The 25816-nt window shown below is 47.1% G+C and overlaps 1 protein-coding gene across 1 annotated transcript in view; it reads right to left on the reverse strand.

Annotated features, from left to right (window-relative positions):
* Nucleotides 1–25816, reverse strand: part of LOC137562096 (serine-rich adhesin for platelets-like) — a 174237-nt gene that overhangs the window by 63996 nt on the left and 84425 nt on the right. The window contains exon 72 of the mRNA XM_068273433.1: nucleotides 365–2047. Within this exon, the coding sequence (XP_068129534.1) occupies nucleotides 365–2047 (1683 nt within the window). The remainder of the gene's footprint in view (nucleotides 1–364; nucleotides 2048–25816) is intronic.

Genomic DNA, 25816 nt, shown 5'->3' on the forward strand with positions numbered 1-25816 from the left:
TCCAAGTAACCCCTGATCCTTGGGTAACCCTTTTTTATTAAAAAAAACTTGTTACAGTTTGTCTTTAATGCGCACTAATCTATATGGATAAAGAAAGCCAGGATTCTAATCATGCCATTCATGCCATAACACCCCCCCCCCCCCCCCATTCATTTAAATGGCCCAATCCAGGTCATACTTAGAAACAGAGCAATTCTTTTTCCTATATTTTTGCAGACAACGTGTAGGTATTTTCAACAAGAATAAATACCCTTTTTATTGTATCTTTATAAATGACTGCTCTGCTATGTAGAATGCCTGGCTGAATTATTAACCATGTGCCTACAGCATTAGAATAAAATCATCAATGTCACTGTAGACTTACCTGGTGCAGCGACATGTGTTGTAGAAGATGCAGTGGTGGCACTTGTGGATTGCGTCATTGGCAGAGTTGTTGTGGTTGCTTTTGCTGTTGTTGGTGCTGATGTTGTTGCTGTTGTATTTGTTGTCACTGTTGTTGGTGCTACTGTTGTATTTGTTGTTATTGATGTTGTATTTCCTGTTGCTGGTGCTGTTCTATTTGCTGTTGATGTGGTTGTATTTGCTGTTGATGCTGTATTTCTTGTTATTGATGTTGTATTATCTGTTATCGATACTGTTGTTGCTGTTGTTATTGCCGTTGTTGTTATATTTGTTGGTATTGATGTTGAATTACCTGTTGGTGCTGTTGTTGTTGCTGTTGCATTTGTTGCTGTTTTTGTTGTTGTAGTCCCTGTTGTTATATTGGTTGTTGCTTTTGTTGCTGATGTATTTGCTGTTAATGCTGCTGTATTGTTTTTTTCTGTTGCAGTTGTTATTGATGTTGTATTTTCTGTTGTTGGTGCTGCTGTTGTTGCTGTTGTATTTCTTGTTATTGATGTTGCATTTTCTGGTGTTACTGCTGTTGTTTCTGTTGTCACTGTTGTATTTGTTGTTATTGATGTTGTATTTCCTGTTAGTGGTGGTGCTTCTGTTGCTGTTGTTGCTGTTGTATTTGTTGTCAGTGATGTTAGTGCTGCTGTTGTATGTGTTGTTGTTGCTGTATTTGTTGTTATTGATGTTGTGTTTCCTGTTGCCGTATTGGTTTTTGCTGTTGTATTTGCTGTTGTATTGGATGTTGTTTCTGGTGTGGTTGTTATTGATGTTGTATTTCCGGTTGCAGCTGTTGTTGATGCTGCTGGTGTTTCTGTTGTGTTTTTTGTCACTGTTGTCGGTGCTGCTGTTGTTGCTGTTGTATTTCTTGTTATTGATGTTGCATTTTCTGGTGTTACTGCTGTTGTTTCTGTTGTCACTGTTGTATTTGTTGTTATTGATGTTGTATTTCCTGTTAGTGATGGTGCTTCTGTTGCTGTTGTATTTGTTGTCAGTGATGTTAGTGCTGTTGTTGTATGTGTTGTTGCTGTATTTGTTGTTATTGATGTTGTGTTTCCTGTTGCCGTATTGGTTGTTGCTGTTGTATTTGCTGTTGTATTGGATGTTGTTTCTGGTGTGATTGTTATTGATGTTGTATTTCCGGTTGTAGCTGTTGTTGATGCTGCTGGTGTTTCTGTTGTGTTTGTTTTCACTGTTGTTGGTGCTGCTGTTGTATTTGTTGTTGCTGTTGTATTTGTTGTTATTGATGTTGTATTTCCTGTTGCTGTTGTATTCCTTGTTATTGATGTTGTATTTTCTGGTGTTACTGCTGTTGTTTCTGTTGTCACTGTTGTATTTGTTGTTATTGATGTTGTATTTCCTGTTAGTGGTGGTGCTTCTGTTGCTGTTGTTGCTGTTGTATTTGTTGTCAGTGATGTTAGTGCTGTTGTTGTAGGTGTTGTTGTTGCTGTATTTGTTGTTATTGATGTTGTGTTTCCTGTTGCCGTATTGGTTGTTGCTGTTGTATTTGCTGTTGTATTGGATGTTGTTTCTGGTGTGGTTGTTATTGATGTTGTATTTCCGGTTGTAGCTGTTGTTGATGCTGCTGGTGTTTCTGTTGTGTTTGTTGTTGCTGTTGTTGTTATGTTTCTTGTTGGTGTTGCTGCTGTGGTTGTATCTGTTGAAGTAAGTGGAAAACATAATAACATAGTTAGTTTGGTTGAAAAAAAAGATATCTGTCCATCAAATGCAGTGGTGTTTTAGGACTGATTATCAATGTCAGTGTTGCGAAAGTTATGAAAATGTTTTAAAAAGACAAAGTAAAAATCAGGAAAGAAGAGATAATTCTTAGGAAACGTTTTTCTAATCAGCAGTATATATATATCAACATTCTATGGCCTTTTTTTTTTTTTTTTTGCAGCATTAAATGCATTACAAGAAATACCCTAAAATACGCCTTTTAACGAGCCATAACATTCATTGCAGTTCTTTTTTTTCTCTCACTTTTTCAGAGGCTAGAGTGGGCACCCACTCTGTCAGCCTGGCCTGAAATTTCAATTAATATTTACAAACTACAAGAATTAAATGTAATAATATTGAAGGTAAGCATGTGTACAATGATGACATATAAATACATAGAAAATAATAAGCAAATATGTAAATATCAAATTTCTTAATCCCCACCTAGGTAAAATTAGAACAAACTGTGTAGATCAAATTTTATTTCAAATACAGCCTTAATTAACCTATCAGGAGCTTACACCATTAGCAAAAAAGAATACTAGCCTTCTTTTACTCAATATCTTACGCCTGGTGCGATCAACTGATTCAATCACTTTCAGTCAAAGACGTTTCATCCTTTGGGGCATTGATTTCTCGCAGATTCGATCAAACTGATTGAATCTACCAGATATTAATAGGAATGTGTATGGCCACTTTAACTCTTTGTGCCAGCTTGGCAGTTTTTTAGATTCTAATTGTTATGAGATTTTGCAATAGCTGCAGCACTGGCCACAAAGAGTTAATCTATCAGCAGAGGGTAATTCAGGAGTCAGCAGCACTCGAGTCAAATGTCAGTGGGTGGAGGCAAACGGTGGGGGTCACCTCCTCCACAGAAATATCAAAAAAAGCAAGAGGTTTGCAGCACTCCAAGCTCTTTATTGAGCGGGTAAACGGATATACAGAGCAAGCTTTCGGACAATCCCTGTCCTTTGTCAAGCTAATTCAAACAGTGAAACATCAATGTATTTAAGCACACAGCAGGAAATGACATCACACCAATTAAGCATAATTAAGAACCAAAAACTAACCCTGTGGGTACAAAAGTAAATCAATGAATATTCACGCAATCCTGCAGCTTTCCCCAGCATAATGATGAGTCCATATTCAATCCCTTCTTTTCCTTTCATAATAGTGGATCATATCAGTATAGATGGTCCGAGCCTCCGATTTTCGGTTCGCGAACCCCGTTCGCGAACTTCCTCGGAAGGTTTGGTTAGCGGAAAAGTTCGCGAACCACAATAGACTTCAATGGGGAGGCGAACTTGTTAAACTAGAAACACTTATGCTGGCCAGAAAAGTGATGGAAAAATGTTTCAAGGGGTCTAACACCTGGGTCCCCAGGTGGCGGAGTGGGATACATGCCAAAAGTCCCGGTGAAGAATCAGGATTTGATGCAAAGCAGTATTTTAGGGGGAAGAAATCACATTGAATGCTAAATTGCAGGCCTAAAGTGCTTTCAAACATCTTGCATGTGTATACATCAATCAGGGAGTGTAATTAGTGTACTGCTTCACACTGACACACCAAACTCACTGTGTAATGCACCGCAAACAGCTGTCTGTGTTGTGACGGCCGTGGTGGACTACTGCGCAGTACGCACCATGGCGAGATTGCTCTTCCTCACTCAGTGATGTCTGGTTAGGTAATGTCTGTCTGCCTTATCAACTTTCGATGGTTCTTTCTCTACTGTTGTTAAAGCTTACATCTATTTTTTTTACATTACATTTTCTACTGTCTGTTCAGTACCTGCAACGAGAATCTATTATGGAGGGCAAGTCTGCCATTGTGACCAAGGGTAATGGCGGGGGAACCTTTCCTGATGTGATTCCGGTCTGGAGTTGTAGCCTAACAAATGGCTACCACCACACATCCAGGCAAGGAGGGCAGCAGGCATATAACAATACGGGACTCGGGAGGACCTGCCGTATTTGAAATGAATTCACTTTAAATCCTTTAACAAGAATCTGTTATGACGGACAAAGATGACACCACTTGCCTTTCACGAGAATCAGTTATGGAGGGCAAGACTACCATTGTCACCACGGGTAATGGCCGGGGAATCAAGGTTCGATTCCGGTCCGAAGTGGGAACCAGCTGAGACAATGCTGTACCTGCCCTGACCGTGCTTTGCAGACCAGGCATCTGTGGTCAGATGGACCCTTGACCAGGGCCGGATTACCGACCAGGCAACAAAAGCAATCACTTGGGGCCCCATTCAGAGTCAAAGGGGCCCCATCAGCACATAAACCAGCCTTCTCCATCCTGTCAGCGTTGGCTGGATGGTATAATGGTTAAAGGGACTCTGATCAGTGCAGTAACTATGGAAAAATGCATATCATTTTAAAGCTCTCTTTCTCCTCTTTCCAATGATATATAAACCGCCGCCCTATGCCTTTTAGTTTTCGCTATTTTCGCGATCGAAATCGTGGCCACTGCAATTTTGATCGCGAAAATAGCGAAAACTAAAAGGCGTAGGGTGGCAGTTTATCTATCATTGGAAAGAGGAGAAAAAGAGCTTCAGAATGATATGCATCTTTCATAGTTACATTGTATTACACAGGACGACTTTTCTCCAAAGTCGGCAGTTCGATTCAGCACAATGCAATGAAATATAAAGAACCCAGGGGGATATAATTACAAACATCATGCTGGTAGGTGTGAGGATGAAATTAATTAGTTGTGGGTATGCTTAAAGGCATACCCACAGGCACTGCTCGGAGTACCTTTAAGGGCTCTGCCTCTGACACAGGAGACCAGGGTTTGAATCTCGGCTCTGCCTGTTCAGTAAGTAAGCATCTATTCAGTAGGATACCTTAGGCAAGTCTCTCTAACACTGCTACTGCCTATAGGGCGCGTCCTAGTGGCTGCAGCTCTGGCGCTTTGAGTCCGCCAGGAGAAAAGCACGATATAAATGTTATTTGTCTTGTCTTGTCAAATGATGCCGTACGCTGCTGATTGTCTTCAGAGCCAGGCTCTCCTCCTAGGTCCCCCTCCTGCTACTGTGTGCTCTGCCGCTGCCCATTCCTCCCTCCCTTCCCACAGAGAACCACAGCTGCAGCAAGAATGATAGCAGCAGATTGCAAATACTCACTCACCTATCCATGATCCAAGCGATAGAGATCCCGTCATCTGAAACCCATCTGTCTCTTCTACAGTGCAGCCGCTCGCTCTGAACTTCCTGATTCTCAGATCTGACCGGAAGTGGGAAGTAGTAATAGTAGTAGTAACAGAGCGGCAGCACTCTACAGGAGACAGATGGGCTCCGGATGATGGGACCTCTATTGCTTGGATCGCAATAGGTGAATGTAAGTCATCTGGTGCTGTCATTCTCTCCCGCTGCGGCTGCCTTCTTTGCTGGACTATCGTATTCACTGGGATGGAGGCTGCATGGTGGCTGTCTAGTTTGGGAGGAAATCGGTTGTTCGGTGGTGGGGGTGGTTATGTAATTCTGTCTGGGAAACGGCTTCCGGTTTGGCGGTGTCCAGAGCTTTCTGCTATAGCCAGGCTGGAGATGCAGGGGGAAAGTGCTGCTGCTGTGATATCTGGCACCCTCTTCACAGGGGTGCCCCAGCCCCTGAGTGCAAATGTCCCAGCCATTCACCTCTCACTCTCATTTTGCCGCTGCTATTCCCTGCATTGTGCACACATATACCCCTGCCTACATATATTGGGGACATATACCCCTAACTACATATACTGGGCATATACCCCTGGCTACCTACTCTGGGCACATATACCCCTGCCTACATATATTGGGCACATATACCCCTAACTACATATACTGGGCATATACCCCTGGCTACCTACTCTGGGCACATATACCCCTGGCTACCTACTCTGGGCACATATACCCCTGCCTACATATACTGGGCATATACCCCTGGCTACCTACTCTGGGCACATATACCCCTGGCTACCTACTCAGGGCACATATACCCCTGCCTACATATACTGGGCATATACCCCTGGCTACCTACTCTGGGCACATATACCCCTGGCTACCTAGTCAGGGCACATATACCCCTGGCTACCTACTCAGGGCACATATACCCCTGCCTACATATACTGGGCACATATACTCCTAACTACATATACTGGGCATATACCCCTGGCTACCTACTCTGGGCACATATACCCCTGGCTACCTACTCTGGGCACTTATACCCCTGCCTACATATACTGGGCACATATACCCCTAACTACATATACTGGGTACATATACCCCTGGCTACATATACTGGGCATATATACCCCTGGCTACATATACTGGGCACATATACCTCTGGCTACATATACTGGGGACACATACCCCGCCTACATATACTGGGCACATATACCCCTGGCTACCTGTTCTGTGGACATCTCTACCCCTGGCTACCTGTTCTGGGGACATCTATATTGCTGGCCACCTATTCTGGGGACACCTATAGACCTGGGGCTACCTATTTTTGGGGAAGCACTGCTGTCAGATTGAGTGTATTTTGGGGAACTGCTGCCAGGTGAGAGGTGTCTACCATATTAAGGGGACATTCTGCCTATTTATGTGAAATGCTGTCTATTTATGTGCCTCATGACTGCTGAATTTGTCTTGTTGGGGGCCTCATGATTTGTTGGGGGCCTCAAGATCGCTGAATTTGTCTTGTTAGGGGCCTCATGATTGCTGAATTTGTCTTGTTAGGGGCCTCATGATTGCTGAATTTATCTTGTTGGGGGCCTCAGGATTGCTAAATTTGTCTTGTTGGGGGCCTCATGATTGCTGAGTTGGTCATGTTGGGGGCCTCATGTTTGCTCATGAGTGCGGAATTTGTCTTGATGGGGGGGGGCTCATGATTGCTGCATTTGTCTTGGAACATGCTGGAAGGTACATACTGAGGGAGGGTGGGTGAGCGTGAGCCTGCTAACCTCCATGTACATTTGAAGGGGCGTGACCAAATGTGGAGCACCCATAACCACACCCACATTTGGTCACGACCCTTCACCTTAGGGGGCGCATTAATAGTCTTTGTCCCCGGGCGCTGAAAACCCTAGCTACGCCTCTGATTCCTTGAAGTGTGTGAAACTTTTGATGGTACTATAAGGAAAGAGAACCGAGAGCCCAATATAGTGTAGTAAGTCAAGGCAAATGGAATATTGTGAAGGAGTAAAGTATATACTCACAAACTAGGGTTACCTCCAGGCAACCACTGTATGGGCAGGTGAGGAGATTGGCCTGTCCTCACTCAGGGCTAAGAAGTCGCTCTCTGTAGATGTGAAGAAAAAGGGGTATCCCCCTCCACCAAAGGTGGATATACACTGTATTACGAAATGAACAGAGGTGCCAAAAGGATAAAAACAATATTAAAGAGAGGAGTACACAGCAGCGTAATGTCAGGGTCACAAAGGCGCCAGGTGTGACCCTTACATTACGCTGCTGTGTACTCCTCTCTTTACTGCCTGATGAAGTGGGTGTAGACCTGCGAAACGCGTTGTACTAAACCCCTGGAGTGTTCCATTAAATTTACTTTTGTTGAATAACACAGCATTCTTGTGTCTGCTTGAGGGAGGTAAGTCCACCACTGCCTCCTAAGCAATTTTTAAACATTTTAAATATTGTTTTTATCCTTTTGGCACCTCTGTTCATTTCGTAATACATTTTGATGGTACTAGTTTCTCAGTACCATGGTGACTGACCACGGGTAATGGTCGGGGAATCCGGTTTCTATTCCATTCTGGAGTTGGAGCCTAAGAAACGGCTACCACCACACATCCAGGTAAGGAAGGCAGCAGGCATGGCATGCCCGCCCAGAGGTAGTGACCAAAAATAACAATACGGGACTCGGGAGGACCTGCTGTTATGGCGGACAAAGATGACACCACTTGCCTTTCAAGAGAATCAGTTATGGAGGGCAAGTCTGCCATCCATTCAAGTGCAAGGTATGCACTGACTGCCAAGTATAATACAATGTGCAGTCACAGATGCAGTGAAAGGTATGCAGTAACTGCAAACAGCCGTTTGTGTAGTGAGGGCCATGCTAGACTGGTGCGCACCATAACGAGAGTGCAGGTGATGGTGGCTTTACAGCCCATATGGTCGCCCGGCTGATGTAGCTGAATGACAGAACAGTGACTGTCCAGCTGATCAAATTTGGTCTGACCACAATGAAACAAGGACCTTATTATCTTTGGTGTGCCACCCCCACCCGAGACACTCATATAGCCGGCGGTCATTGCTTCATTGTGATACGCAAGCCCCTTCATCGCGGCAAGGTAATGATCACGAAGGGGGATGGGCACATGTACATGTCTTTTGTTTTTTTGTTGCAGCTGCCCGCAGTGCAGCCAGAAAAATTAGGCAGGCATGTACATGCACCAGAAAAATTAGTATAGCGGCCGCTGCTAGCAGCTGCCTTAAAAATTCAGAAATCCGCCTAGAGTCCTGGACCCTGTTGGTGGTGGCGGAGAAGGCATTCAAGCGGCCTGCAGGCAGAGATGCTGTGTGTGGGGACTGACTTAGTCTTCGGTCGGGCAGTAGCCCTCCGGGATCCATGCCTCATTCATTTTGATAAAGGTGAGGTACTGAACACTGTTGTGACTTAAGCAACTTCTCTTCTCAGTGACAATGCCTCCAGCTGCACTGAAGGTCCTTTCTGACAGGACACTTGCGGCAGGGCAAGAGAGAAGTTGGATGGCAAATTGGGACAGCTCTGGCCTCAGGTCAAGCCTGTGCACCCAGTAGACCAAGGGTTCATCGTCGCTGCTCGCAGTGTCTACATCCACAGTTAAGGCCAGGTAGCCGGCTACCTGCCGGTCCAGGCGTTGGTGGAGGGTGGATCCGGAAGGGCTACGGCGAGGCATTGGACTAAAGAATGTCTGCATGTCCGACATCACCCCGAGATTGCTGGAGCATCCTGTCCTTGCCTGTGTGGACTTGGGAGGAGGAGGATTACTGCCAGTGGTACCTTTATTGCGTTGTACTGTCACATCACCCTTAAACGCATTGTAAAGCATCATTGCCAGCTTGTTCTGCAAGTGCTGCATCCTTTCCGCCTTGTGTTGAGTTGGTAACAGGTCTGCCACTTTGTGCCTGTACCGAGGGTCTAGTAGCGTGGCCACCCAGTACAGATCATTCCCCTTGAGTTTTTTGATAAGGGGGTCCCTCAACAGGCTGCACAACATGAAAGAGGCCATCTGCACAAAGTTGGATCCAGACGTACTCTCCATCTCCTCTTGCTTTTCCTGAGTGATGTCACGTAACTCCTCTTCTTCCCCCAGCCACAAACAATACCACGGGAACGTGGAGCAGCACAAGCCCCCTCTGACGGCTGCTGCGGTTGTTCTTCTGTCGCCGTCTCTTCCTCCTCCACAGAAACACCTTCCTCATCCGAGTCTGACTCCTCTCCTTCCCCACACGACTCCTCTTCTTCCTCCTCCTTCCCCCTCTGTGCTGCCGCAGGTGTCGAGGAAACATCTGGTTCGGATGAAAATCGCTCCCACGACTCCTTCTGCCGTAACTGTTCCTGTTCACGCTCCTCCACAGCTTCATCTACCACCCTACGCACGGCACGCTCCAGGAAGTAAGTGTAGGGGATCAAGTCGCTGATGGTGCCTTCAGCGCAACTCACCAGGTTGGTCACCTCCTCAAACGGCTGCATGGTCCTGCATGCATTTCGCATCAGTGTCCAGTTCGGTGGCCAGAACATCCCCATCTTCCCAGATTGTGTCCTTCTACTGTAATTGTACAGGTACTGGGTGACGGCTTTCTCCTAGTCTAGCAGGCGAGAGAACATGAGCAGGGTGGAATTCCAGCGAGTCGGGCTATCGCAAATCAGGCATCTCACCGGCAAGTTGTTTCTCCGCTGAATGTCTGCAAAGTGTGCCATGGCCGTGTAAGACCACCTGAAATGCCCACACAACTTCCTGGCCTGCTTTAGGATGTCCTCTAAGCCTGGGTTCTTTGACACAAATCTTTGCACGACCAGATTCAGCACATGTGCCATGCAGGGTACATGTGTCAGCTTTCCCAAATTCAAAGTGGAAAGGAGATTGCTGCCGTTGTCACACACCACGTTGCCAATCTCCAGCTGGTGCGGGGTCAGCCATTGCTCCACCTCTTTGTTAAGAGCAGCCAGGAGAGCTAGTCCAGTGTGACTCTCCGCTTTGAGGCAAGACATGTCTAAGATGGCGTGACACCGTCGTACCTGGCATGCAGCGTAGCGTCTGGGGAGATGGGGCTGTGGAGAGGAGGAGATGGCAGCACCACTAGAGTTGAACTGTCACTCAGCCAAGGAGGAGGAGGAGGATGACAGCGAAGAGGATGTAGCAGGAGGAGAAGGAGAGGAGGTGGCAGGAGGCCTGCCTGCAAGACGTGGAGGTGTCACAAGTTGGTCCGCTGCACAGCCACGTACTCCCTGCTTGCCATCGGTCACCAGGTTGACCCAATGGGCTGTGTACGTAATGTAGCGGCCCTGCCTGTGCTTGGCAGACCAGGCATCCGTGGTCAGGTGGACCCTTGACCCAACGCTCTTTGCAAGAGATGAAACCACTTGCCTCTCAACTGCACGGTACAGTTTGGGTATGGCCTTTCGTGAAAAATAATTGCAGCCTGGTATCTTCCACTGCGGTGTCTCAATGGCCACAAATTTATGGAAAGCCTCTGACTCCACCAGCTTGTATGGTAGTAGCTGCCAAGCTAATAGTTCCGCCACGCCAGCTGTCAGACGCCGGGCAAGAGGGTGACTGGCCGAAATTGGCTTCTTCCGCTCAAAGACTTCCTTCACGGACACCTGGCTACTGCTATGGGCAGAGGAGCAGGAACCGCTCAAGGGCAGAGGCGGTGTGGAGGAGGATGGCTGTGAAGGTGCAAAGGAGAAAGCGGCTGAAGATGCTGCACCTGAAGGAGGAAGAGGAGAAGGAGGGTGGCTTGTCTTTTGGGTACTGCTTTTCCTCAGGTGTTCTTCCCATTGCTGTTTGTGCCTTTTCTCCACGTGCCTTCGTAAGGCACTTGTCCCTACATGAGTGTTGGCCTTTCCACGGCTCAATTTTTGGAGGCAGAGAGAACAGATGGCTTTGCTCCAATGTGAGGTACACACGTTAAAACATTTCCAAACCGCTGAGTCCCCCTGGGGTGATGGCGCTATGGTGGCATCAGCAGCTGACCTTGAATGGCATGTTGGCTGGCTGTCCATAGCTGGCGATACATGGCGCCGGACACTGCCCCCAGCTGTTTCTGAGGATGAGCTCCCTCTGCTTCTTTCATGGACTCGTCTCCTCCTACTCCTCTATGGCTTCCCCTCTGAACTGTCCCCCTGGTCATCTCCTCTATTGGGAACATACGTGGCATCCGTATAATCGTCATCATAATCCTCCTGCCCAGATTTGCTTTCCTCAGACACCTCCACAACTGCACCAACATCAGGTGCTTCATCATCCCCCTCCTCACACGTTACGTCCATACTATCGCCACCTAACTCAGACGTATGAGGTGTTGTAACTTGCTTAGCGCCTTCATCTTGTTGTAGCATTATTGGCTGTGAATCAGTGATTTCCACACCAAATAACCCCTGCAAAGTGTCAAATGCAGCGGATGTGGTGCTTGTTGTAGCGCTGGTGGCTGCGGGAGATGAGGTGTTCTGTATTAAATACTCAACCATGTCCTCAAAATTTTGGGAAGTGATGGCACGTGCCATCTTCTGAGCACTGTACTTTGGGCCAGGTCCGCACAAAATCACAGCAGCACCACCTCGCACAGACCTGCTGGTGCCAGGTGGCCTTCCTCTGGGTCTGCCTCTACCTCTACCTGGTTTGTCCATTTTGTCCATCTCGGGGGGATGCTAGGTATATGCAGTGAGGTTGGGTTCACTCAACACAAAGGTAGTTATATGCAGTGAGGTGAGTTCACTCAACACAAAGGTAGTTATATGCAGTGAGGTGGGTTCACTGAACACAAAGGTAGTTATATGCAGTGAGGTGAGTTCACTCAACACAAAGGTAGTTATATGCAGTGAGGTAGGTTCACTGAACACAAAGGTAGTTAGATGCAGTGAGGTGAGTTCACTCAACACAAAGGTAGTTATATGCAGTGAGGAAGGTTCATTGAACACAAAGGTAGTTAGATGCAGTGAGGTGAGTTCACTCAACACAAAGGTAGTTTTATGCAATGAGGTGAGTTCACTCAACCCAAAGGTAGGTATATGTAGTGATGAGGTGGGTTAACTAAACACAACATGTACTAGTAAGTATATGCAGTACTGGGTAGTACAATGTGCAGCTCCCTGTCATACACACAGGTAGTCACTGAATGTGCTGCTGCTGGGCTGCTGGCAGTGGCACACACACAGTATGAATTGCAATGCTGTCTATGCAACACAGGTGTCAGTTTGACACACAGAAAAAAAAATGATCACAACAACAGGATTAGCTCTGAAAAGAGCTGTTGAATGAAGGGTGCTATTAAAGCAATAAGATTCAGCCAGGAGCAAGCTAACAAGCCAAGAGCCTGACTAATCTGTCCCTAGGAGAAAAAGTCTGCAGCAGCTTGCCCTATTCTGTCTATGTGCAGCCACACGAGTGAGTGTAATGGCCGCCGGAGCCTGCCTTATATAAGGTGGGGTGGGGCTCCAGGGCTGAGTGTAACCTGAATGGCTACAATGTGACTGCTGACCAGTGGTGCTCAGCAGAGCTCGAATATTAGAGTAGCTCGAATATTCGAGCTCTTTATCAGCTATTCGAGCTCGGTATTCGAGCTCCGAATAGCTGCAGCTATTCGAATGGGCTATTCGCGTACACTCGAATAGCCCATTCACTATTCGAGCTATTCGAGCAAACGGCGCTATTCGAGCTCGGTACCGAGCTCGAATAGCGTCATAGCCCAGATTGATGTCCTTAGAGCCAATCAGAGGGCTCCCAGGCCCTCTGACGGCAGCCAATCACAGAGGGGGACCCTGGCCAGCCCCTACCCTATAAATAGCGGCCGCCATGTTACGTTTCTCCGTCCTTGCCTGAGACTTGCATAGAGAGAGAGTTGCTCCTTTGTGCTTTGGCTTAGCAAGAGCTTTATTGTGGTCATTTACCTAGCGTTTTTGCTCACATACACCTCCTATACACACCTATATTGTTGTTAGTTAGTTAGACATTGTATTTTAGTTAGTAGCTTTTGTGTTACATAGAGACAGACACAGCTGCTGCAGGCTTACAGCTTTAGGCCTCAGGGCCTGCCTGTGTGGGCAGCTGTCCTCCTGTCCTCTGTTTATTTCTCTCTATTCTATACCAGTATTTCTGCTGTCCTTTACTACTGATTGTATTAGTATTGTAGTTATATACTGTAACTGTACTAGGACACTCACTGTCACTGTTCATAGGCTACTAGCTGCTCCTGCGTGTGTGCACTCACTGTCTGTGTACACACACTACACACACTCTATTTCCAAGTTCTGATAACTGATTGATTATTGTAATTGAATATTGTAATTAGTTAGTTGTACTCACTGTTACTACTTACTGTACTAGGAGTCTCGGACACTCAGTCACTGTTCATAGGCTACTAGCTCCTGCGTGTGTGCACTCACTGTCTGTGTACACACTACACACACTCTATTTCCTTCTGATAACTGATTGATTATTGTAATTAGTTAGTTGTACTTACTGTTACTACTTACTGTACTAGGAGTCTAGGACACTCAGTCACTGTTCATAGGCTACTAGCTGCTCCTGCGTGTGTGCACTCACTGTCTGTGTACACACTACACACACTCTATTTCCAAGTTCTGATAACTGATTGATTATTGTAATTGAATATTGTAATTAGTTAGTTGTACTCACTGTTACTACTTACTGTACTAGGAGTCTCGGACACTCAGTCACTGTTCATAGGCTACTAGCTCCTGCGTGTGTGCACTCACTGTCTGTGTACACACTACACACACTCTATTTCCTTCTGATAACTGATTGATTATTGTAATTAGTTAGTTGTACTTACTGTTACTACTTACTGTACTAGGAGTCTAGGACACTCAGTCACTGTTCATAGGCTACTAGCTCCTGCGTGTGTGCACTCACTGTCTGTGTACACACTACACACACTCTATTTCCTTCTGATAACTGATTGATTATTGTAATTAGTTAGTTGTACTTACTGACTGTTACTACTTACTTACTTACTGTACTAGGGACACTCACTCAGTCACTGTTCATAGGCTAGCTCCTGCGCGTGATTGCGCGTGCGTGCACTCACTGTCTGTAGTGTACACACACTAAATTTACTTGTGATTACTACTGATTATTGTAAGTTGTAACTGCTAGTTGTACTTCCTGACTGTTACTACTTACTTACTGTACTAGGGACACTCACTCAGTCACCTCACCCACCAACCCACTCCATTAAAGTACCCCACTTTTCACCCGCCCTTTTAAAAAACTTTTGTCTATACGCCCAAAACATCGAAGATGTCTGGAAGTGGCAGCCAGCGCGGTTTGGGCAAGGGGAAGGGCAGCAAGGGAATCAGGAGGAGAGGGAGCAGCATTGTGGCAAGCCGCGGGCGCGGGCGCGCCACCATGCACAGTTCCGCAGCAGCAGCAGCAGCAGCGTCAGTGGCTAACATTCCTCCCATAGCCACTGGCCGTGGACGCCTTGGGCGCCGCCCAGCAGGAGCATCTGCAACTCACGCTGCAGAGACACAGCAGCAGCAGCGTGTAGCACCTGCTCCGATTTTCCTCCAGCCGGGTCGGAAACGTCCCATTGAGGAAAAGCATGCAGACACTGTGGTGCAACTCATGACGGAGGATGAGCAGCCCGCCATCAGCTCTGCATCTGAGGCCTCCACCCTCACCACCACCACCACCACCCCTGTTCGCAGCAGCCGCCCAGCAGGGTCTGGGGAGGAGGCCAGTTCACCGTCACTCGCCGACCTGTCATTCAGCAGTCTTTTGACCCCAGGCATCATGAGTAAATTGTCTGCTGTTGTTGGCGATCTTGAGGAGGAGATGCTGATGGGCACTTTGGGGGATGAGGGATTGGACAGCAAGACTGTGGCGACAGTCAAGCAGCCCATCCATGCATCAGGAGAGGAGTTTGGGAGGTCCTCATCCCAGCAGGACATGTTTCAGGAGGGGGAGGATGTTGATGACCCGGTGACAGACAGAGACTGGGTGCCACCACCTCCAGGGGATGTCGTCCTCAGCAGCTCTGAGGAGGAGGAGGAGGAGGATGCTCTTGTGGGCCTTGCAAGGAGGCGCATCATTGCAAGCATTGGCAGCAGCAGTAGGCAGGTCCCACAGCCTGCTGGTGTCTCAGGCTCAGCAGCAGCAGCAGCATCTGCCAGTACCACCACCAGCCGCACCCAAGCCCCCCAAGCCCCCCCCCCCCAAACCACCACAGGGAGACAGGCAGCAGCGCTTCCATGCCGTAGGGGGATGTTTCTGTCACCAATCTGGCGCTTTTTCACCATGCCCACAGTGTACAGCAAGTACGCCACTTGCAACCACTGTCAGCGGAAGTTGAGCAGAGGTGCAGACCCCTTAAAGTTCTGCACCAGCTCGCTCATCAACCACCTTGCTGCGAAACATTTCCACCAGCATCAGGAGTTCCAGAGGCTGAAGGCATCTGGTGCTGGCAGTGGCACCACACCCATCACTGCACAGCCTTCAGCAGCAGCAGCAACAGCAGCCACCCGCCCTCCTGCTCCTCCAGCAGCACCAGCAGGAGTGCGGAAACGCACTGCTCCTCCCCCCTCTGCAACTCCTGCCGCCGACACTGAGGCCGGTTCTGGCAGCCAGTCCTCAGTGGCCTCCTCCGCTGTGTCTGCTGATTCCCGTGCCAGCAAAAGGCCACGCCAGAGCCTTTTGAGCGAGTCCTTCCAGGGGGTGGTTAGGGCTCTGCCTCCCAGCAGCCGTCGCGTGCGGCAGCTGAACGGCTTGCTGGCACGGGCCATGTGCTCCCAACTCCTGCCGTACACGCTCGTGCAGGAGGGGAGCGACATTCGTGCGCTGCTTGCTTGCGCAGCCCCAGACTGGCAGCTCCCCAGCAGACACTTTTTCTCCCGCAAGGCCATTCCTGCACTGCACCGCTTTGTGATGGCCAATGTGGAGCGAGGGCTGGAGCACGCGGTTGGTGAAAGGGTCCACGTCACCATGGACTCCTGGAGCAGCCGCTTCGGGACAGGCCGCTACCTGTCCTTCACTGTCCACTGGGTCAGCTTGGTGGAAGGGGGTGAGGATGGGAGAGCAGCAGCGGGCACAGCAGCAGCAGCAACACAGTGGGTGGTGCCACCCCGCAGGGTCAGGGGAACTGCAGCAGGTTCCTCCGATCCTCTGCCATCCTCCGGCACACCTGGCCAAACCCCCCGCCTCAGCAGCAGCGTGAAGGCCCGCCACTGCCAAGCGCTGCTGCACTTGGTCAGCCTTGGGAAGACCAAGCTGACGGCAACCCATGTGTTGGCCAAACTCCAGGAGCAGGAGAGGATTTGGCTGACCCCCAGAGGCCTCAGAGTCGGAGAGGTGGTGGCCGACAATGGGGCCAATCTGGTTGCCGCAATAGACAGGGGAAACCTGACCCACATCCCCTGTCTTGCCCACGTGCTGAACCTGGTGGTGCAGAAGTTCTTGCGCATCTACCAGGGGATGGGCGAACTGCTGGAAACGGCAAGGAACGTTGTGCGTCACTTCCGGCGCTCGGCTGCAGCCTGTGCGAGCCTGGAAGACGTGCAAAAGGAGCTGGATCTGCCACGCCATCGGCTGATCCTTGACGTTCCGACTCGCTGGAACTCCACCCTGGCGATGTTGGAGCGTCTGGTTGAACAGAAGCGCGCTGTCAAACAGTACCTTGCCCTGGCCACTGTTTCCGCCGCTCAGAGAAGGGACAAGACCAGCAACATCCCGTCCATCGTCCCCGATGATGACTGGAGGCACATGCAGCAGGTGTGCTTAGTGCTGGCTCCCTTTCTGCAGGCCACTAACATGGTGAGCAGGGACCATGCTATGGTCTGCGAGTGGGTGCCCCTGGTTTGTCTGCTGAACAGGGCCCTCGATGCTTTGCTGGAACAGGGAGCGGCAGCCTTGGACCAGCAGGAGCGGCAAGCAGCTGCACAGTCCACCTCTGAGGGGGAGGAGGAGGAGGACTTGGTGGAGGTTCCTGACCTTGCTGCTGATGAGGGGGATCAGCACAGTGCAGCTGAGTTGGTGCGGGGGTGGAGAGAGGATGAGGCTGACGAGGCAGAAGAGGATGATGAGGACAGCAGCACTGCCGTCGATGTGCCAGCAGACGTGGCCCGCCTCTTCCCAATGGCAGCGCACATGCTGACGTGCCTGCGCAGAGACCCCAGGGTGATCCAGATGAAGCAGAGGGAGGACATCTGGATCAGCATGATGTTGGACCCACGCCTCAAGGGGAAGTTGAGCCAGTTCCTGCCGCCTGCAGGAGGAGATCCAGCGCAACAAATAAGGAGCTTGCAGCAGGCCCTTGTTGAGCGCTTGGAGGAAGCCTTCCCCCAGCCTTCCACCCCCACTGTCCAGCAGCCAGCACAGAGGCAGCAGCAGGTGCCTGCATCCAGCAGCAAGCGCCCCACAGACCTGCTGTCTCTCAGCCACGAGCTCTACAGGACTGTAGAGGCTCCGGCAGCAGTGACTAGAGAGGAGGTGCATGCAGCAGCATCCTCCACCGGTCACAGCCAGCGCCTGACCCGCATGGTGGCTGACTACATGGGGTCCTACAGCGGGCTTGACAGCGATGCCCCTGTTGATCCCATGGAGTATTGGGTCAAGCGCCTGGAGATCTGGAGCGAGCTGGCGCAGTACGCCCTGGAAGTGCTGTCCTGCCCCCCTTCCAGCGTGCTGTCCGAGCGCTGCTTCAGTGCAGCTGGTGGTGTGGTCACCGAGAAACGCTCACGTCTGTCTCACAAGTCTGTGGACAGACTGACGTTTCTCAAGATGAACCAGGCGTGGGTGGAAGGCGAGTTCCTGGCCCCTGTTGTCGGCGAGAGGGGGACATGAACTGGCTAAGAACCATCGTTAATGTGCCTTACCACCCTTTACCACCTCCTGGCTCCTGCTCACTAAGCCAGCCTGGTTCACTTTGACTATTACGTCGCCTGCAGCCACACATTTTACACCTACAGTGGGCTGCTGTGTACTGCCCTTCTGCTGTCTGTCTGTGTTTCCCACTGCCAGGGTACACAGATTTACCTTCTGCTGCCACTCTGCCACCAGCTATTACGTCAAACAATAGCTATATATCTGTGTAATTTGTTTTACAAACAAAACCAAAAAAACATTAAAAAAAAAAAAAAAAAGGTTTAATTTTTCTGAGGTGCCCGGGTTGAAAACTGTGTTGTCCCAGTTGTGTATTGGACACGATGTGGGCTGCACGACCGCTGTCTGGGACCTCCTGTTGTGTTCATTTACGGCCTGGTATCACCGCTAGGTACCAGGGCTATTATGTCACGCTGCCTGCCTGCTGCCACACTCACACTACTCCTCCATTCCTCCTGATGATGCTGCTGTCTGTCTGTGTTTCCCAACGCCAGGGTACACAGATTTACCTTCTGCTGCCACTCTGCCACCAGCTATTACGTCAAACAATAGCTATATCTGTCTGTGTAATTAGTTGTAAAACCAAAACTACAAAACCATAAAAAAAAAAAGGTTTAATTTTTCTGAGGTGCCCGGGTTGAAAACTGTGTTGTCCCAGTTGTGTATTGGACACAATGTGGGCTGCACGACCGCTGTCTGGGACCTCCTGCCTGCTGTGTTTATTTACAGCCCTGGTATCACCGCTAGGTACCAGGGCTATTATGTCACGCTGCCTGCCTGCTGCCACACTCACACTACTCCTCCATTCCTCCTGCTGATGCTGCTGTCTGTCTGTGTTTCCCAACGCCAGGGTACACAGATTTACCTTCTGCTGCCACTCTGCCACCAGCTATTACGTCAAACAATAGCTGCTCACATTACTCCTTCATTCCTCCTGCTGCTGCTGCTGCTGTCTGTCTGTCTGTGTTTCCCAACGCCAGGGTACACAGATTTACCTTCTGCTGCCACTCTGCCACCAGCTATTACGTCAAAAAATAGCTATATCTGTGTAATTGGTTGTAAAACCAAAACTACAAAACCATAAAAAAAAAAAAAAAGGTTTAATTTTTCTGAGGTGCCCGGGTTGAAAACTGTGTTGTCCCAGTTGTGTATTGGACACGATGTGGGCTGCACGACCGCTGTCTGGGACCTCCTGCCTGCTGTGTTTATTTACAGCCCTGGTATCACCGCTAGGTACCAGGGCTATTATGTCACGCTGCCTGCCTGCTGCCACACTCACACTACTCCTCCATTCCTCCTGATGATGCTGCTGTCTGTCTGTGTTTCCCAATGCCAGGGTACACAGATTTACCTTCTGCTGCCACTCTGCCACCAGCTATTACGTCAAACAATAGCTGCTCACATTACTCCTCCATTCCTCCTGCTGCTGCTGCTGCTGTCTGTCTGTCTGTGTTTCCCAACGCCAGGGTACACAGATTTACCTTCTGCTGCCACTCTGCCACCAGCTATTACGTCAAAAAATAGCTATATCTGTGTAATTGGTTGTAAAACCAAAACTACAAAACCATAAAAAAAAAAAAAAAAAGGTTTAATTTTTCTGAGGTGCCCGGGTTGAAAACTGTGTTGTCCCAGTTGTGTATTGGACACAATGTGGGCTGCACGACCGCTGTCTGGGACCTCCTGCCTGCTGTGTTTATTTACAGCCCTGGTATCACCGCTAGGTACCAGGGCTATTATGTCACGCTGCCTGCCTCATTGACTGCCTGCTGCCACACACTCATCCTCCTCCTCCTGCTGCTGAATTTACCTCCTGCTGTCTGTGTGTTTCCACTGCCAGGGAGCACATACAATGGCGCTTCCAACATGCGTGCGCCACCAGCTATTTGTTACGCTCAAAAATAGCTGCATTTCTTTAAAAAAAAAATTTGAAAAGAGAAATAAGTGAAGAAGAAGACGATATAGAAGAAGATGAAGAAGATGAAGAAGAAGAAGATGAAGATGATGAAGAAGAAGAAGATGAAGAAGAAGAAGATGAAGATGATGAAGAAGAAGAAGATGAAGATGAAGATGATGAAGAAGAAGAAGATGAAGAAGATGAAGAAGATGAAGATGAAGAAGATGAAGATGATGAAGAAGAAGAAGAAGATGAAGAAGAAGATGAAGAAGATGAAGAAGAAGAAGAAGAAGATGAAGAAGATGAAGATGAAGAAGATGAAGAAGATGAAGAAGAAGAAGATGAAGATGATGAAGAAGAAGAAGATGAAGAAGATGATGAAGATGATGAAGAAGAAGAAGATGAAGAAGATGAAGAAGATGAAGAAGATGAAGATGATGAAGAAGATGAAGAAGAAGAAGAAGATGAAGAAGTTGAAGATGAAGTAGATGTAGAAGAAGAAGAAGAAGAAGAAGATGAAGAAGAAGATGAAGAAGATGAAGAAGAAGATGAAGAAGATGAAGAAAAAGAAGATGAAGAAGAAGAAGATGATGATGAAGAAGATGAAGAAGAAGAAGAAGAAGATGAAGAAGATGAAGATGAAGAAGATGAAGAAGATGAAGAAGAAGAAGATGAAGATGATGAAGAAGAAGAAGATGAAGAAGAAGATGAAGATGATGAAGAAGAAGAAGATGAAGAAGAAGAAGATGATGATGAAGAAGATGAAGAAGATGAAGAAGATGAAGAAGAAGATGAAGAAGTTGAAGATGAAGTAGATGTAGAAGAAGAAGAAGAAGAAGATGAAGAAGATGAAGAAGATGAAGAAGAAGATGAAGAAGATGAAGAAGAAGATGAAGAAGAAGATGAAGAAGATGAAGAAAAAGAAGATGAAGAAGAAGAAGATGATGATGAAGAAGATGATGATGAAGAAGATGAAGAATAAGAAGAAGAAGACAATATAAAAGAAGAAGATATAGAAGAAGATATAGAAGAAGAAGATATAGAAGAAGAAGATATAGAAGAAGAAGATATAGAAGATAAAGAAGAAGAAGAAGAAGTATATACAGTACTGAACAAATTTCTGGACACAACTTCTCTTTTCAACTTTTTTTTTTTAAAGGAACATCCCCACATAATCACTTGCTGTTGTTACTTGGAAAAAAAGAGGTTTCTTGCATCATTCACCCTCAAAACAAGTGTTGGAAGCTATTTAAGGCCATTTCGAATAGTCAGCTCGAATAATGAGCTCGAATACCGACTCGAATAGTGAGCTCGAATTCCGAGGTCGAATCGAATAGTAAAAATTATTCGACTCGAATATTCGACTGATCTCGAATAATTTACTATTCGAATTCGACCTAACTCGAATTTTGAAAAGGGGTATTTGAGCACCACTACTGCTGACTGTGATGTAGAGGGTCAAAGTTGACCCTCATAGAGCATTATGGGGTGAATCGAACTTCCGGGAAAGTTCGCCTTCGCCGGCGAAGGCAAACCACCCGAAGTTCGCCTGGAACCGTTCGCCAGCGAACCGTTCGGGCCATCTCTGCATATCAGTTCAACCTGCAATCAGAGAAACAGATGCAAATCAAAATCACGATTAAGTCCTGTGGGAAAAAGCGTCTTCAATTTATTTATCCAAAAAAACTCTTTTCTCTTTAAAGCCAGTGTACGATCGCATCTCACTGGGGCCTTGGTACATGGTCTATCGCCATGAATCTGAGGTCATCACCACTATGACCCTTTTTTTTTACAGTGTCGGGGATAGGCAAATCCACAGTACCTGATCTTACAGTTGTCCTGTGTTGAGAAATCCTATTTCTCACTATTTGGGTTGTTTCCTCCACATAGAGTAGACCACAGGGACAGCGAATAATGTAAATAGCAAATTTTGTTTGACAAGTCTAAAATTGATGTATCCTGTATTTCTTTGTCCCTGTGGAATTCTCAAATGTAGTACCTTTGAGAATATGTGTGCATTCAGATCACGACAAACAAGGGAAACATCCCGTGTGTCTAGGAATCGGAGCCAAACCCATTGTTGGTAATTTAACATCAGCCTTCACCATCCTACTACCAATTGTGGCATCCCTGTGAATACTTATAACGATCACCAATTAAGTTTTTTTTATTGAGGAACTTTTTCATTTTGTACTTGAAAATTTTGTACTACCTCCGCTTCACATCCCCCCCTTTTTTTCCCCTCCAAATTTCCCTTTTTCACATTAATAATTTATTATGCATCAATTTTTCAAAAAATTCTGTATATCGCCCCCTTGAGTAAGGGATAAAACATTTCATGCTATATTTACATTGGGATTAAAGTAATCAATCAAATACTTATATTGACAACATTTGCAAAATTAATTGTCCCATTTATTATTCATTTATTTGTAGTTTTTCACATTTATGTTAATTAAAAATAGGAATTAACACTATGCATAACACTATATGTAACATACTATATATAACACCACCATTTTTAAAAATCCATCTTGTTAAAAATCCACCATTGCATATAAAGAGTATTCCTGTGTCCATAAAAAGACAAGGAGACTGGCATCTAATATCCATATTGCGGTATAACAAACCTCATTTACTATTCATTCACACCAATAGGGACACTGGCGAAAGCCAACACATTCATACACACTGCCCCATTCCAAAATGGTGGCGTAGGAACTTCCGGCGGAAGTCGTCATACATGATGACATCACCGCACTGACTACCACATCCCCTTCTATACGGCAAGCGTGCAGTAACGCAGCCGCCGAAATTGGAACTTAATATATATAGGCCAGTGCTACAGTGCCCTCTACAGAGGCTCCCTATGCTGATTGATTTCTATCTTTGGTAAGTAACGGACGCTTTGTTCCTCATGATGTTATGTTTGCCTAAGCGCTCCCCCTACTGTTTACTAGCACATATCAGTTTGATACTATTGATTTTACCTACTGTGACCGGCTGGTTTTTAAATAGCAGGCTAGCGCTGTGAAGCCTTCACAGCGCTGCCTGCTTATGTCTTTTCACTACCCGGCCAAGTCTTTACAAGAGTATTTATTCTTATAATAAATAATATATATGTATTGCATGGCGCAGGCACAGACTTTTTGTATATCTATTTTATATACCTTTTTATATATTTGCTTAAAGCTGTTACATTCATATGTACTTTAGCGGCGTAGATTGCAGCTATACATTATAATAGCCCCTCTCCTCCCTCCTTTATCTTTAATCATCCTCTGTCATTTAGCCCAATGATTAGTTATTTTTCCATATATTTAAGTTGCTAGGTTTTTATGCATTTTTAGTACTGTGTAAAAAAACTCTATAGGATCAGCCCCTACTGCAAGTTAGATGATCTGATGATGATCTGAATTTTATGTTATACAGAGCAACCGAAATAATAATTTTGCATACAATACATTACACGTTTACGCTATATGTTATGTATGATCTATTCTATCATTTTGGTATTTTTGGTATTTTGTGTACTTCGGTATTTATTTACGCAATGTATATATGTATATATGTGTACTAGTGTTTTATATTTAGGAGTCCTCTTTGTTGTTTATAGGCACTGTTTATTGGCCTGAGGAAGCGGGCTTAGACCCGCAACACGCATTGCCTGTGCTAAAATAAAAATCTGTTTGTATATTACAAGGATTTTCGTCATTGCGGTAAGATACCTCATTATCCTTTCCATTTTAAATTGATATTAGAAGCTTTTATATAATCCAGGGCGCCTCTTTCCCCTTAATTGTGCATTGTTCACCCCGGTACATCTGTACGAGGGGTGGTGACGGTATACCTGTAGCCACCACCAAAGCAGATACCTGTCTCCATTTTCTTCAAGAGAGCGACTTTCTCCAGGTCCGTTTAGGACCTCCCCGAGTGGAGTCGGGTTTATGTTCTCCACCTGCTTCCTGTGGTCGGTTGCCCCCTGCAACCCTCCTTTGTGAGTAGTATTTTTCTTCTTACCATCTTCCACTTTAACACCAATATACTACACCATTGGGTTCCCGCCTTTTGTCTCCTGTGTTTTTTTCCACAGGGTGCATTGACACCCCTACCACATATCTTATCAAATAAATGCATTTTGATGAGGCAGTGTGATTGCTAGTGAAAAAAATTATTAAAATAACTAAAATGAAAAGAGTGCCACTCCTTCTTAAACCTCAGTAACCACCTTGTCCCTTATGCATAAATAGCAAAGGTTATCCCACACACCTTACAGTATACCCAGTGGTCTATAATGACAAAGTGTGTGGATGATGCCCCTCATATTACAAATCAATAGAGTATGGGCCAGCACAACCTTTAATTGTGAAGAGGAATGCCAGCAGGTGTGCTCATCTGGATTCCAGATATCCGGGTAACCCGGATATCCGAACTGTTTAGGGCTATCCGACTGGATTCGGATTCCAGATAGTTGGGCCCAAATCCGGATAGCTATCTGCGGATAGTTTGGCGCATAATCCGGATATCCGCGGATATCTGCGGGTATCCGGAACCGAAATACTGTTACTAAGGTGATGACGTCCTGGAGCCAATCAGAGGGCTCCCAGCAGAAGCCCTAGCAACCAATCACAGAGGGAAGCCATGGCTAGCACTACCTGACCTCATTGAGCCAATCAGAGGGCTCCCAGCCTAAATCCTGGCACCCAATCACAGAAAGGAACACTGGCCAACCCCCCTGTATAATAAGGAGGGCTGCCATGATGAGACAGATTGTCCTGGCTTGCTGAATGCACACTGAGAGACATGCTCCAGTGCTGGTGCCCTACAAAGGGCTGTGCACAGTTATAAACCTAAAACTGTTCATTGATTAACCCCTTCATTACTATCACTCTATAGTTAAATCATTAATTAGCTTGATTGATGTCTCATAGTGTGACACTTGGGGCTCGATTCACCAAGCGGTGCAAAGTGTTAGCACCGTGGTGAAAAGGCCCTCTTCACGCCTAAAGTCACTTTAGGCATGATAAGAAGGGCTTCGCGCGAAGTTTCCGCGCGTAAAGTTTTGCGCGCGCTCCCGCGTGCGTGCGCGCGAAGCGCCCCGCACTTCGCGCGATGCGCCCATTAAACCCTATGGGACTTTGCGCGCGCGCCTGTGCGGGTGCGCGCGCAAAACTTTGCGCGCGATAACTTCGCGCGAAGTGCAGGCAAAAACGGTGCTAACTCAGTGGTGAAGAGGTCATCACGCCTAAAGTCCTTTAGGCGTGATAACTGGGTTAGCACCGCTTGGTGAATCGAGCCCTAAGAGTGTGTGCTGCAGTGCTGCTGGGCCAACGCCTGTACACAGTGATAAGCTGTTCAGTGATTAACCCCTTCACTATCACTAAACTATAGTTAAATCGTTCATTAGCTTGATTGATGTCATAGTGTGACATTTAGAGTGTGTGCTGCAGTGCTGCTATCTGTCTGTGTGTTTGCTGTGCACACACCAGGCCAGCTGCTGCCTCCCATGTGCAAACACATGCAAAGTGCAAAGTGCCACGTGCAAATACGTGCACAGTGCAAAGTGCAAAGTGCAAATACGTGTAAAGTGCAAAGTGCCTTGTGCAAAGTGCAAACACGTGCAAAGTGCTAAGTGCCACGTGCAAATATGTGCATAGTGCCACATGCAAAGTGCCACGTGCAAAGTGCAAAGTGCCACGTGCAAACACGTGCAAAGTGCCACATGCAAAGTGCAAAGACGTGCAAAGTGGAAAGTGCCACGTGCAAACACAT

Source organism: Hyperolius riggenbachi, chromosome 3, assembly GCF_040937935.1.
Source record: "Hyperolius riggenbachi isolate aHypRig1 chromosome 3, aHypRig1.pri, whole genome shotgun sequence".
NCBI classification, from domain to species: domain Eukaryota; kingdom Metazoa; phylum Chordata; class Amphibia; order Anura; family Hyperoliidae; genus Hyperolius; species Hyperolius riggenbachi.